The sequence below is a fragment of the Artibeus jamaicensis genome, unplaced genomic scaffold, assembly GCF_021234435.1.
Source record: "Artibeus jamaicensis isolate MK-2021 breed Jamaican fruit bat unplaced genomic scaffold, CSHL_Jam_final contig_464, whole genome shotgun sequence".
Taxonomy (NCBI): domain Eukaryota; kingdom Metazoa; phylum Chordata; class Mammalia; order Chiroptera; family Phyllostomidae; genus Artibeus; species Artibeus jamaicensis.
Window position 1 is genome coordinate 7,526,980 of NW_026521842.1, and position 15,794 is coordinate 7,542,773.

Genomic DNA, 15,794 nt, shown 5'->3' on the forward strand with positions numbered 1-15,794 from the left:
CGCCGCTTACGTAGCAGTGCGCATGGGCGATGACGCATGCGTTGGAGAGCGGGACGCAGCGGAAGATATCATGGCGGCCGAGCGCAAGACTAAATTATCCAAGAATTTACTGCGCATGAAGGTGCGAGGTGCGGAGGATCCAGGATGGGGGGGCGAGACCACCCGGTCCACCTGGCCTGTCCGAGGCCGAAGCAAGCGGTGTACCGGGGACCAATGGAGCCTCCAGCTCTCGCGTTTATTCGTTCACTTAGCGCCTGCTCTGCGTTAGGTACTGGGTACTGGCTTAGAAATTCAGAGGATTCTCTCATAAAGCCTGTGTTCGAGTGAGAGATAGACAGGTATTTAGGATACAGCGTACTAAGTTCTGTGATGCCTGAAGCCCTGGGAATTCACTTAGGCTTCTGTGGAAAGTGGTGCTTACGTACAGACCGAAGGGTAGGGTAGGGGCATAGCAACATAAACTGAGTGAAGAGCGAGTTCAGAAGTCTGAGAGGCAAAGACCAAGAAATGTATATGCTGAGGTTTGAAGAACTAAAGATAATTCAGTATGTCTGAAGGCGAGTAGCAAGAAATGGCCTGGAAAATAGACAGGTTACAGCAGGGAATTTTAGGCAAGATTAAGGATTTTTTTTCCCTTGAGAACTGGGTGAACCCGGGGAACAGTTATCATTAGCCGTGCCTCTTACTGTATCCTGTGGAGAAAACTTAAAGAAAGATTCAACAGGGGACAAAGTTTGCAGTCAGAAAGACCATCCAGAAGTTCTGATGACCTGGGTGAGTGTTTCATTTGTGGTGCCATGGTATTATAATAGTTGAGGTGAAAGTGAGTTATGTCAAGCAAAATTACTTTTACATTTTGAATTTAATCAAATAATATCAAAATGTTAAAAAAGACAAGGGTAGATAAAATGAACATAGGAATTAAAACGGGAAATAACCAATCCTTAAAACTTTAACAATAGTAATAGCCAACACTTAAAGTTCTTGCTATGTGCCAGTGTTCTAAGTGCTTCGCATATATCAAGCCAAGAAATCATCTAAGCCCTTGAGGTGGGTATAGTTATTATGCCTCTCTAATGGTCCAGGCAACTTAAACAGACAAATAAGTGAATTGCCTGAAGTTACTGTTAATAAGCAGTGTAGACAAGACTCAAACTTAGGCAGTCTGGCTCCAGAGCCCCTTTGCTCTCAATTACTACTAGTTGCTGAACACTTATGAATGTAAAGTGTTCGATGTCATGTTTAGAGAGTTTTGAAATTTTCAGGAAAAAGAAGCTGGCTCAAATAATGTTCTGAAAAATCAAAGAGTAAATATTGCATGTGCAGAATGTTTATTGAGCTGGGGTGTAACTAGGGATGAATGGGGGAGTGAAAATAGTAAGTCATTTACAGTTTGTAAAGTACCTCTTTCATGCATATTAGCACAATTTGAATCTTTACTGAACAGAATTTTGTCATGGCTTATGGTTTGTAATCATGTAGATTTCAAAAAGTGAAGTAGATGAACAGAACAGCCACTGAAAAGATTTTAGCAGTTGTTTAATTCTTGGAATAAGTCAAATGAAAATGTGCTTGGAGGGTAGGGCCCAGAGCAAAGATCTGACTTGGGAGTTAAGAATGAAGTCATTAACTTTAAAGAAAATTATTCACCCTTTACCCAAGTGGTTGAGAGAGACTCAAGTAGATATTGGAAGCAAGGGGGGGGGATGCTGGGGGAATACCCAGATTCACTATTTGGGTTAATAACTTCATCATTGATCAGAAAGAATGTATTGACAGTAGAGTGCCTTATGAGAAGGGATGGAGCTGATACCTGAGGTTATTGTAAACAGTGTAGCTGTTCAGCCAGAGCTAAGTGTGGAGCAAGAATGATAGGGTTGAGGATTTAACTTTGACTCATTTGTTTTCCACTGTACTTGAAGTCCTCTGATTTGGCTCAGCTTTGGGGGGGGGGGGGGGGGGGGCGGCTGGAGGTTGATCCTGATGGAAAGTAGAAAGTGGAGAATGAAGTTGGAATGTCAGTATGATGGAATTGTTGTAGAGAGGGTGTAAGTTTATTTGTACTTTAGCTCTTTTGAATTCTTAAGACACGAGTTGGTGAACTTTTTCTGTAAAAGGATAGATAAATACTTGAGGTTTGTGGACCAGTCTTTCTACTCAGTTTGGTCATTGTACCTCTGAATCCAATGAACATGGCTTTGTTCCAGTAAAACTTTATTTACAACAGAAATGTAACCTAAGGACTGTATTTTGTAATACCTGCTCTAGACCCTCTGTTCCAAGTAAAACTAAATCACTAGCTTTAGATTATGTTCTTAGATGCTGTGGAGTCAGAAGAATTGAACTGCTACATAAGTCTGCAGTTGTTTCATTCATAGTCACAGGGTTTTCTACCCTTTCCATATGTACAGAGATATTGTGCGTGTGTGCGAGTGTATTTTGGTGCATATGTATATAGCTATTTGTATGCCATAAAGAATATCTACTTAAAAATAGCAGGTAAAGGGTAGTTGGATGGGATTGGTCAGGGTTTTTTTTAAAAGATTTTATTTATTTTTAGAGAGGGGAAGGGAGGGAGAAAGGGAGAAAAATATTAATGTGTGGTTGCCTCTGACACATCCCCCCACCAGGGACCCAGCCCACAACCCGGGCATGTGCCCTGACTGGGAGTCAAACCAGCAACCCCTTGGTTCGCAAGCCAGCACTCAGTCCACTGAGCTGCACCAGCTAGGGCAGGATTGGTGAGTTTTATCACAAAGAATATGAGTAATGAAATGAGACATTTATGTTAAAAGAGAATCGTCCAAGAAAAAAAGTTTGGGAAAATGTCAAGTTTAGAATCATTTGTATTCCCACCACCTTTAATGAACGCTTTTCTGTGTACCAGGAGCAACCTAAGTACCAGTAATATAAGATGAACAAGGAATATGGTCTACATTCACAATCTCAGTCTTTTAGGAGACATAGAAGAAGTGTAATGAACAATAGACCAGTGTTTAGAAGGCTGTTGTAGAACCAAGGAAGGTTTATCAAATAACTCGACTCTGGGCCTTCACAAGTGAGGATTTTGTCAGGCAGAAAATGGAAGCCTAATGTTGAAGAGCATAGGCAGGACTGGGAACTACAGAGTGTGCTTTCCAGAAACTGCCAGTTCTTTTCTCTGTTGAGGATATAGGCACAAGTAAAGGATGAGGACAGACAGGAAAATAGTGCAAAGCCAGGAAATTGACAGTGGTACAATTCCACAGAACTTACCCAAATTTCACCACTTTGCTTGCACTCCTTCGTTCATTTGTGATTGTGTGGCTGTTCTAGCACCGCAAGTTTCCCTCTAGCTACCCCTTTGTGGCCACACCCACTCCCTTGTGTTATCCCTAACCCCTAGCAACCACTAATCTATTTTTCACTTATATAATTTTGTTATTTTAAGGATGTTATATCAGTGGAATCTTACTATATATAACCTTTGAGATTGGCTTTATTCACTCAGCATAATTCACTTAAGATCCATTTAGGTTGTTGAATATATGAATACATCCTTTTTATTGCAAAGTAGTGTTCCATGCTGTGGATGTAATACTGTTTATTTTAACCATTCACCTGTTGGAGAGTATTTTGGTTGTTTTCAGTTTTTAGCTGTTACAAATAAAGCTGATTTGATTATTCATGTGTAAGTTTTTTTAGTAAACGTAAGTTTTCATTTCTCTGGGATAGAAGCCCAAGAGGACAGTTGCTGGGTCATGTGAGTAAGTTCGTGTTTAGTTGGGCAAGAATCTGTCTGGCTGTTTTCCACAAAGGAGATCTGGTTGCCTCACATCTTTATCATTGGTAAAGCCCTTATGTCTAAAAATCCTGTTTGAAACAGCTGGGGTGGAGGAAAAAGCAATATGGAGCCTGGATAAGGGAAAGAAATAGGGGTAAATGGAGACCAGTGGAATCCTAGGCCTAACTGCTGGGTGGTTTCTGAATTTATTTTTTCCTGTATTGATACTTCACCATTTTGCTGTGATTAACTTCTTAGTTTGTTTGCCTGTCCCCTGGAAATACAGCTATTGATTTTCAGCCTCTCTCTCTGTTCTACCCTCCCAGCAGCTAATGTCCGAAAGAGACAAGCAGAAGGTTGCTGTTTACTGACCTGTTTTGAGTTGAGCTTCCACAAATTTTAGAATAAAGAGCAGCCACAGAGTTGATCAGCATTTCAGAGGCTAGATGCAACTGAAAAGCAGGCTTACAGATGCATGTAACTTTGCTTTCATCTACATTTGTAGAGTCCTCAGTCATGAGATGGGATTCCTGGAGAAATGGGGAAGAACAAATGGAAGAGGAAAGTTGTTTGAGTTTTCTTTAACTCTAATTTGGAGAAATTAGTTGCAGACACTGATTATGTTTTATTTTGACAGTTCATGCAAAGGGGATTGGACTCAGAAACCAAGAAACAACTAGAAGAGGAGGAAAAGAAAATTATTAGTGAAGAGCACTGGTACTTGGATTTGCCAGAGCTTAAAGAGAAAGAGTAAGTTTTATTAGAAATTATATTAATGATACATTGGGCATTTAGAGCTAAATCCCCATAGATGCAGCTCATTATTCCAGTGACATAAAGCCCATTAAATAGCATCTGCTCAGTTTCTTGAATTAGTCTTATAAGTAGTTTTCTAAAATTATTAAATATATAAGAGGCCTACTTGGATATATTTTTACTGGCCCTCGGCTGTCATTTATAACATTGTTTCTCTCTCTCTCTCTCTCTCTCTGCATTACATAAAGTAATCTAGCCCATATCTCTGGTAGTAGTAACTGGGGACCTTTTATGCGAACCTGTAATATACTTGCTACATATTAAATTTCCAAAGATTAGGTGTGTTCTTCAGGGCTCTCCAATTTTATTTCAGTTTAACAGAATTCTTCATTAGACTGAGCTTCTCAAAAGCAGATCAAGAGATTTTTGTTGGTTTCTTTTCCTTTTTTTAAATTTTCACTATTAATACCAATCATTTTAGCTAACATTTTTTGAATCAATAGTGTGTGTTAGGAACTCAGCTAAGCACTTTTATCTTTTAATTATTTAATCTTCATAGCAAACTTGAGAGCTGGCTATATTTTATGCATTTTATAGTTGAGGAAACTGAAGCTTAAGAAAAAATAACTTGGCTCAGAGTCGCCCAGCTAGTCATTGCTAAAGCTGAGATGACACACTAGACCATTTCTCTTCCACTCTAAGCTTGTTTGGTACTTGATAAATAATTTTGAATGGAGGAGTGATGGACTCACATCATTCATTAATTTATCTAAATTCTTTTGGAAGCCACTTAACCATTTCTCCTTGATGCTTTTCTTACCTTAGGAAGCCTCTGTGCTGGGGTGTCAAGGGTTGAAGATGCTGCTTATTATCTTCAGGCACTTCCTGTTTTTTCTTTCTGTACCATATACTTTTTTTTTTAACATATTACATTCCCTTATTCATTTAAATGATCTTCTCTGAATCTTTTTTGGAAAGTTAGATACCCTTTTCTAAAGATAGAAAATTGGTCCCCTCAGAAGGATGGGAGGAAAGTACTTTGTTTTCTCTGTTTGCTTCTCTCTGTACTTGCTTTTCTTGACTGCTTCTCAGAGGAAGGAAGATGTTAGGAAGGGGAAGTTAATGCCAGAGGTGGTATGGACTCGGAAGCAGGATTATAAGGAACTATAATTTAATTTTATGCCTTGACTAAACTTGTACAAAGTATCCAAGATATTTTGTTACTTCTTTTGGAAGGGCATGGCCATATCTATCTTGTTTTCAGTATCCCCTGCCCTCCAACACAGTGTATTATTCCAAGAAAAATACCTTTAGATTTCCTCCCTAGGAGATAAATATCTTAGTTGGTTTGAACTACTGTAACAAAATGCTACAGACTGGGTAACTTGTACTCAACAGAATTATTTCTCACAGTTCAGAGGCTGGAAGTCTTAAGATCAGAAGAGGGGTCCTGTGGTATAAGTGAGGTACTAGCTGCACTAGAGGGCCAGTGAGAAGCTAAAGAATGGTGGTTCTTAAAGTTTGGGGCTCAAGGATCATTTGCATTTTAAAAATTATTTGGAACCCATAAACAGCTTTTCTTTGGTTTATATCATGTCAATATTTATATATGAAATTAAAACAAATTTTTAAATATTTAAGAAACAAATGCATGACATGTTAGCATAAATAACACATTTTGCATGAAAAAACTTTTCCAAGACAAAAATGTAGTAGTGAGAAGAGTGGTGGTATTTTACATTTTTACAAATCTTTCTAATGTCTGGCATAATAGAAGACAGCTCAATTCTTTTCACTCCTGCATACAGCCTGTTGTAGTTCGGTGTTTTGTTTGAAGTACATAACAGAAGTCCACATCATACAGATGATGTAGTTGAAAAGGGAGGGGTGTTTTCTCAGCTAATTCTCTGATACTACTGCAAAACTTATTTAGTAAGTGGTAGGTTCTTAAAAGTTAACTGCACTGTTGACTCTGAAAACATCTTTGAACCTTTCATGATCATTGATCTGTCTTACATTTTTAGTAGACCTTTTGTCAGTGCATAATTTCATAACATGCATTTCTCATTTAGACTATATTGGTTTAATGAGTTACATAGATTTTCTAAACTCATTTCGTTGTACAGTATCAAAAATCACAGTATCACCATGGGTTTCATCAGAAAAGTCTTTAAGTATTGGGAAGCTGTCAAACCATTTAAAGTTCTAATTTTTGCTTGAAAGCTTGAATTTTGTTATTAACAAGTATTGTCAGTTTCCCTTGAGGTGACAAATTTACTTTATTCACTTTCAAGAAAATGTCTGCTAAGTGCCCAAGTCTGAATAACCACAGTTACAGTGTACCAAGAAAAAAGTACCCAGTTCAATGCACAACTTGATCACACAAGTGCATTTTCTTAAGACAGTCATACTTCACTAGGAAGAAGTACCTTATATATGCTTCCGATTTTGTGTAGAGAAATTTTTTTAAAGTGTAATCAAGGGCTGAGATCAATAACAATAAATTTTTAGTGCTTCCTCTAGAACATAATTACTGGCTTTTTTTTTTTTTCTGTGAAAGCTGGTGGTGAACAATGTAATGACTGCTAGTACAGTGTGGTTTCACTACTTTAATTCATAATAAGATGTGATTTTACCCATAACTGCTTTTGTATACACTATGCAAATAAATGTCAAATAGTGAAAAAGATGAATAACATCTTAGGCTTATCAGGGAAATAATTTTTACCTCCAGCCATTTTTACCTTCTTTCACTCCCTTTCAAGTCATAAAGTCCTCTTGACTGTTTCTCAGGCAGGACATTTACATTCTCCTCTCAAGTCCTTGACTTTATCTAGTCCCTCACAGGGGGACCAGGTATCCTCACATCTTGTCTCTCAGTGTCTTCTGGACTGTGCTCAATGTCACCCCATCCAAGGGGCCTACCCAGTCCTCACCTCATAAAACAACCAAAGACAAATTCTTCAGATAGAAAGAATTTGGACAAATTGAACTTCCACCAAGATGGAGGCGTAGGTGGAAGCACTGTGCCTTCTTGCACAACCAAGTTTAAAAACAACAAAGTTTTAGCAACAAAAACACAGCCAAACCACAGAAAATTGAACTATACAGAAGACTGGCAACAATGAACCCTTCAGCCAAACCGTTAAGAGGGGCAGAGCCAGCAGCAGAGCAGGGTCAGACAGGAAAGATCCACCAGACCAACCCGTGCACTCGACCTAGCGCGCTAGCAGCCATGGGTGGATCCTAGGTGTGGAGTAGCGGTAGACCCACTGAGGGCTGACCTGGGTCACACATTCACGCGCAGATAAACCGGTGAAGGAGCAAGCAGTGAGACGGACTGCGCAGGCCCCAGCGGTGGGAAGCAGCAGAGGGGACCAATATTGTTCCTCTCTGACCCTGCCCCCACATACAGCGTCACAAACCAGCAACCTGGGTGGCCCCGTCCTGGTGAACACCTAAGGCTCCGCTCCTCTTATGTAACAGGCACGAACAGATCAAAACATGGCTCAAGAACAACTCAGAGCCCCAGAGCCAATAAATCTAAGCGATGATGAAATAGACAAACTTCCAGATGCACAGTTAAAAACACTGGTCATCAGAATGCTCACAGAACTGGTTGATTTTAGTCACAAATTAGAGGAAGATATGAAGGCTAAACTAATTAAAATGAATGGTAATGCACAGGAAACCAATAGTAATGGAAAGGAAACTGGGACTCAAATCAAGGGAGTGGACCAGAAGGAAGAAAAAAATGACCAAACAGAAAAGAATGAAGAAACAAGAATTCAAAACAATGAGAGGCTTAGGAACCTTCAGAACATCTTTAAACGTTCCAACATCTGAATTATAGGGGTACCAGAAGAGGAAGAGGAACAGCCACGAGTGGAAAAATTATTTGAACAAATAATAAAGAAGAACTTCCCCAATCTGGCAAAGGAAATAGACTTCCAGGAAATCCAGGAGGCTCAGAGAGTCCCCAAGAAGTTGGACCCAAGAAGGAACACACCAAGGCACATCATAATTACATTAGCCAAGATAAAAATGAAGGAGAGAATCCTAGAAGCAGCAAGAGATAAGGGGACAGTCACCTACAAAGGAGTTCCCATCAGACTGTCAGCTGATTTCTCAAAAGAGACCTCACAGGCAAGAAGGGGCTGGAAAGAAGTATTCCAAGTCATGCAAGGCAAGGACCTCCATCCAAGATTGCTCTATCCAGCAAAGCTTTCATTTAGAATGGAAGGGCAGATAAAGTGCTTCTCAGATAAGATCAAATTCAAGAAGTTCATCATCACCAAGCCCTTATTATATGAAATGTTAAAGGGACTTACCTAAGAAAAAGAAGATAAAAAAGATGAACAGTGAAAGGACAGCAAACTCACAGTTATTAAGAACCACACCTAAAACAAAAGCAAACTAAGAGGACAGCTAGATCAGGAGCAGAACCATAGAAATGAAGATCACATGGAGGGTTAGCAACAGAGGAGTGGGAGAAGGAGAAGGAGGGAGAAGGTACAGAGAATAAGTACCATAGATGGTAGGTAGGAAATAGACGGGGGGAGGGCAAGAATAGTATGGGAAATATAGAATCTAAAGAACTTGAGACATGTGGTCATAAACTAAAGGGGGAAATAGTGGGGGAGGGGGTGTGGAGGGTGGAGGGGAATGAAGGGGGGAAAAGCACAACTAATGGCATAATCAATAAAATATATTTTTTAAAAATTTTTTTAAAAAGAAAAAGAATTTGGACAAATTGGATAGAATTCTGTTTTCACCTCTCTTGGGTAAAGGTGGAATTGCTGGATCATAAGAGGGACATATATTTAACCTAAGAGAAGCTGTCAGATAAAAGTGATTACACCATTTCACACTTTCACTAAGGTAGTTTAAGAGTTCTGATTGTACCACACCCTTCTGATATTTGGTGTTATCTTTTTAATTTTATATATTTAGTATTCTAGTGGTATCTTGTGGTTTTCAATTTGCATTTCCCTGGTGACTAATAATAGTGTTAAAGAATGCTTATGTGCTTATTGGCCATTTCCATATCTACCTTTGTGGAGTGCCTATTCAAATCTTTCATCTATTTTTTTTTTAAAGAGATGGTCTTGTCTTTTTTTTTTAACATTTTGCATCACATGGTTTTTCTTCTCTACACATCTGTCGATTTATTTTGTTTTTGATATATTTCACAGAAAATAACAGACAGTACATTTTGTTCCTTGAGTTCAATGTTTACATAGGGTTTTCTCTTTTTAAGGTAGAATCATTTTACTTCTGTACAGATAGGGGTTCTTTACATTCTGAAAACAAATTCTTTGTCAGATATATGTCTTGTGAATAATTTCTCCCAGTCTCTCTAGCTTGCCTATTTATATTCTTACTGTTATCTTTTGATGAAGATTTTTTATTAATTTTGCTTTATTGTTTCATATTACCGTTAATTCTTTCTGAATCCTATTTAATGAATCTTTGTTTATACCAAGGTTGCAAATATGTTCTCTGTGTTTTCTTGTAGAATTCTTGTAGTTTTTATCTATGATCTGCCTGATTGTATGTGTATGGTGTGAGGTAGGAATCAAGGTTCATTTTTTTCTTTAGATAGCCAGTGGTCCCAGTACCACTTATTGAAAATACTCTTTCCTTTACTCATTTCATTGGTTTGATGCTCTAGTCAAAAAGTAGTATGCCATAGCATTCGTGTGGGTCTGTTTCTGGACTTTGGTCTGTTACATTGATATGTTTTGCTATCCTCTTGTCTTGATTACTACAGATTTGCAGTGAGTCTTGATCCAATAGTGTACATTTTTCACTTTTTTTTCAAAATTATTTTGCTAGCCTGTGTCCTTCTTTTTCCCCATATAAATGTTAGAACCAAATTGTTTATTTCATCCCTTCCCCCAAAATAGGGCTTCATTTGGTATTGTACTGAATCTCTAGGTCAGTGTGGGGATAACAAAACTGTTTTCCAACCCATAAACATGATATATCCATTTATTTAACTGTAATTTAATTTCTCTCAGCAGTGGTTTATAGTTTTTAGTGTGGAGATTCTCTGTAAATATACCATTAAATGTATTTCTACATATTTCACATTTTTTAAATCCCATTGTGGCCTTTTTCCCCAAAATTGTTTGTTGTTTTATATGTGTGGAAATTGATGGTTATATGTTGACTTTGTATTCTGTAATTGTGCTAAATTGACTCACTAACTCTGGAAGGGTTTTGTTTTGTTTTTTTGAAGATTATTTAAGATTATTTACATATGCAATTATGTCACCTACAAATAAAGAATGTTATACCTTTTATTTTTTTTCTTTATTTAATTGGCTCCAGTACAATGGTAAGAGTGGACATTCTTGCATTGTTTCTGCTCTTAGGAAGAAAGCACTAACTTGCTTACTATTAAATATGAAGGGCTCTGTGTTTTTGTAGCTGCAAATATATTATTAGCATAATATATTTTCCTTTCTTTTCCTGGTTTATTGAGGCTTTTCATAAATGATGTTGAATTTTGCAAAGTCATTTTTGATTAGACAATCGTATGATTTTTCTTCTTTTCTCTGTCAATATGGGAATTATGTTGATTTTTGAATGTCAAAGCAACCTTACATTTCTGAGACAAACCCCATTTGGTATTTATTTGGAACATATATTTACTTTAATTTATTAATATTTTAATAGTGATTTTTGCATCATATTCATAGAAGATATGTACTATAGACTTCTTTATGCCTTTAGTTTGGACAATAGCATAACTTGGGAAATGTTTCTCCTTTTCTTCTTATTTCTTAGTTTGTATAAAATTGGTATTATTTCTTCCTTAAATTTTTGATAAAATTCATCAGCGAAACCACCTGGAGCTGGAGTTTTCTCTGTGAGAATATTTTTAAATAATGTATTCATTTTCTTTAATAGATACAGGACTATTCTGATTTTTCATTTTGGATATTGTTTTTTCTGCTCTAAAATTTCTATTTGGTAACTTTTTATAATTTCTCTTTTTATTCACATTCTCTATTTGTCTTCCTTACGTTCATATTTTCCTTTAAATCTTTGAACATATTTATAATAGCTGTTTTAAAGTTCTTTTCTATTCTATCATCTTTCTTTTTTTTTGTTGACTTGTTTTTCTTCTGTTAATGAGTCACATCTTTCTGCTTCCTTACATGTCCAGTAATTTTTAATTGTGTGCTATACATTGTTATACTGCTGAGTACCCTTCCTTAATAAAAGGTTGAAATTTGTTCCATTAGGCAGTTAATTTACATGCTGATCAGCTTGCTGCCTGTTTTCGTTGGAGTAGGTTTTACAGCCTTCACTTGAGGGCTACATTAGCTATACTCTGAGGCAAGACCCTTCTGTTTATTGTCACAGGGTATTCAGCTTGGTCATTTCACCCTAGGTACACAAGTCAAACATTTCCCCGCACTGTGCAAAGTCTCATATTTTTCAACATATAACTCCAGGGTAAATTTTCTTTCCCAGGTATGATGAACTGGAAAATTATCCCCCAAATAATATTCAGGCCTTCTTCTCTGGTACCTGTGTTACCTTATATTCCAAAATTGACTTTACTGGTGTGATTAAGTTAAGGATCTTTAGATGGGCAGATTATTTTGGATTATCTGGAAGAGACCTGAATGCAATTAATTATATCCTAATGAAAGGGAGGCAGAGGCTTTTCCCCAGGCTGATGCCTTATGGAGGGGAGTATTCCACCCCAAAAGATGGCATCTTCCATGTGGGAGAGTTGACAGCACAGGGATCCTGGCAGTTCTCTCCCCATAGCCACCAACCCCAGAGTCTTCTCTTGCAACTCTGCTCCTCTGTGTCCTCCTCTGTCAGAGTCCAGGATAAGTGGCTACAAAGGAGATTTTGTACATTGGTTTTTTAAGATGGTGCCCATGTCTCTAGCAGACTCCCATCTTTTCCTGGTGGGCAGAATCCCCACTGACTTTCATAGCCAGGTGTTATATGGGCGCCTCTTTCTGGATCTGGCACTCTGGGCTGGGAAGCCTGTCTTGGAGTTGAGACCCCACACACCTCATGGGGGAACCCCCTGCAGCTGAGATATTTCTCTGGAATCTCAGCTACTGCCTGTGGAAGTAGAGCCAACCAATCTTTTTTGCATCTCCACCCTTCCTGCCAGTCTTGATGTGGCCCTTTCTGTAAATCCTTGGTTATAAGACTTCTCTTCAGCTGGTTTTCGGTGGTTATTCGGGTTGCTTTCTCTGTATTTTAGTTAACTCCAGTTTGGTCCTGGGAAGAGGTGAGTGTAACATCCACCTATTCTGCCTCCATCTTTGAAACTAGCGATAAGCTCATGACAGAACAGGCTCTTTTTATCCTTACTAAAAATAAATGATTCTTTTTAAAGTGTTTTCCCTATTATTTTTAAATATATTTTATTGATTATGTTATTACAGTTGTCCCATTTCCCCCCTTCATTCCCATCCACCCTGCACACCCTCTCCCTCGCACATTCCCCCCTTTAGTTTATGTCCATGTGTCTTAAGTTCTTTAGCTTTTACATTTCCCATACTATCGTTGCCCTCCCTGTCTATTTTCTGCCTTCCATCTATGCTGCTTATTCTCTCTACCTTCCCCCCGCCCCCGCCACTGCCCTGTTGATAAGCCTCCACGTGAGCTCCAGTTCTGTGGTTCTGTTCCTGTTCTAGTTGTTTGCTCAGTTTTTATTTTAGGTGTGGTTGTTAGTAATTGTTAGTAATTGTGAGTTTGCTGTCCTTTTAGTTTACATGTGTTTTATCTTCTTTTTCTTAGATAAGTTCCTTTAACATTTCATAAAATAAGGGCTTGGTGATGATGAACTCCTTCAACTTGACCTTATCTGAGAAGCACTTTATCTGCCCTTCCATTCTAAATGAAAGCTTTGCTGAAGAGAGCAATCTTGGATGTAGGTCCTTGTCTTTCATGACGTGGAATACTTCTTTCCAGCCCCTTCTTGCCTGTAAGGTCTCTTTTGAGAAATCAGCTGATAGTCTGATGGGAACTCCTTTGTAGGTAACTATCTCCTTTTCTCTTGCTTCTAGGATTCTCTCCTTCATTTTTATCTTGGCTAATGTAATGACGATGTGCCTTGGTGTGGTCCTCCTTGGGTCCAACTTCTTTGGGGCTCTCTGAGCGTCCTGGACTTCTGGAAGTCTATTTCCTTTGCCAGATTGGGGAAGTTCTTCTTTATTATTTGTTCAAATAAGTTTTCCACTGGTGGCTGTTCATTTCCCCCTTTTGGTACCCCTATAATTCGGATGTTGGAACATTTAAAGATGTTCTGGAGGTTCCTAAGCCTCTCCTCATTTTTTTGAATTCTTGTTTCTTCATTCTGTTCTGGTTGAATGTTTCTTCCTTCTGGTTCACTCCATTGATTTGAGTCCCAGTTTCTTTCCCATCACTATTAGTTCCCTATGCATTTCCTTCATTTCACTTAGTTTAGTCTTCATATGTTCCTCTAATTTGTAAGTAAAATCAAGCAGTTCTGTGAGCATCCTAATGACCAGTGTTTTGAACTGTGCATCTGATAGGTTGGCTATCTCTTGGTTGCTTAGAAGTATTGGCTCTGGGGCTTAGAGCTGTTTTTCTGCTTGAGCCATAATGTTTTGGTCTGTTCATAGGTGTTATGTATGAGGGGCAGAGCCTTAGGTGTTCACCAGGGTAGGGCAACCCAAGTAGCTGGGTTTTGACACTGTATGTGGGGGCGGGGTCCGAGAAGGAAAAAAATGGTGCTTTGCTCCACTCTCTGTTGTACCTCAGTCCCTTCCGCCACTTCTCTAAAGCAAGCTGGGCCTTTCTGGTGCTGATTCCCATGTGGGTGGGCTTGTGTGCGTTCTAGGACCCTGTGGGTCTCTCCAATGAACTTTCCTGTGAAGGTGGGAGTCTCTACCTGCGCCTGAATCCCCACAAATGTTTTCAATCAATGTTTTGAAGCTTTATTTCCCAGTGCTAGGACCCTGTGCTGCGTGATCTGTCTCACTCCCCAGTTTTCTGCACATGAATGTGGGACCACTGCACGGTCAGCCAGCCACCTTATGCATGGTGCCCTGCTTCTCAATCACCACCTCACTGGGTCTGCGCCTTGCACACCTGGTGTCACCACTTCCTGTGCTGCAACCCCTCTCCACTGGTCCGCTGGACTCCACCCCACCTACTGGTCTGGATGAATATGTCTATTTTAACTCCTTGGTTATCGGACTTCTATACAGTTCAATTTTCTTTCAGTTTTGGTTGTTACTTTGTTTCTGAATTGTTGTTGTCCTTATTTTGGTTTGAGAAGGCACAGTGTGTCTACCTATGCCTCCATCTTGGCCAGAAGTCCTCTAAATCATTCTTTAGAAAAACAAAAATGACTTGGGAGACTTTTTTGGTGAAGCTCTCACTATTGAAAATGATGCCTTACTATTTTCTTAATATCCATTGAGCTTTAGGTATTATTCATACAGTAAGTCAATTTCAACAACCCTTCAGGATATTATATCTCCATTTTATAGATGGAAATGTTGAGATTCAGAGTCATGAAGATAAAAGCCCAAGTATGACTTATAAATTTATTTAAAAATGAGTTTATATTTAAGTTAGCATCTTTTTCTTATTATTTGGTGTAATAGGTGCTATATTAGGAGCAGAAGGTAAATAAAATTAGATAGATTTAACATATGGAAGGAAAGATAACATAGGTAAGCATTTGAGTCTTGACATTAAGTATAAATTCTGTCCAAAAAGCTGAAAATACGGCATCTACTTTATCCACATAGTGTTCACAGAGCCATTGCAGGATCTTCCAGAGAAATTACATACTGGCATGAGTCTCAACTCTCAGAGAAGAGTAAGAGCCTGAAAAATTAAGTGGCTTTGGCCCTGGCAAGTGTGGCTCACTTGGTTGGCACATTGTCCCATAAACCAAAAAGTCACAGGTTTAATTTTTGGTTAAGGCACATGCCTAGGTTGTGGGTTTCGTCCCTGACTTCAGTGCTTACAGGAGGCCCCCCAGTTGGGGTACATATGAGAGGCAACCAATTGATATTTCTCTCCCTCTCCCTTGTTTTCCCTCTTTCTAAAATCAGTGTGTCCTCAAGTGAGGATTTTAAAAAATTAAGTGACTTTGGAAATACATAAGATAATCTTAGAATTTTAGTGATGGAAAAATATCAGAAGCACTGTCAGTAGCTTCTAAGCAGTAGCTTCTTCCGCAAGCATTCAGAAGGGCCAGAAGCCACAGATGTTGGTTGAGCACACTGAAGAGTGCTTTATAGATGTGCTT

At 38.7% G+C, this 15,794-nt stretch overlaps 1 protein-coding gene across 2 annotated transcripts in view; it reads left to right on the top strand.

Annotated features, from left to right (window-relative positions):
• Positions 1-34: 34 nt before the first annotated feature.
• Positions 35-15,794, top strand: part of MPHOSPH6 (M-phase phosphoprotein 6) — a 28,588-nt gene continuing 12,828 nt past the window's right edge. The window contains exons 1-2 of one of the 2 annotated variants that reach the window (XM_037142448.2): positions 35-121; positions 4,401-4,513. In XM_037142448.2, coding sequence (XP_036998343.2) covers positions 71-121; positions 4,401-4,513 — 164 coding nt within the window. In that variant the 5' untranslated portion in view covers positions 35-70. The other variant, XM_053666708.1, reaches the window with a different exon arrangement.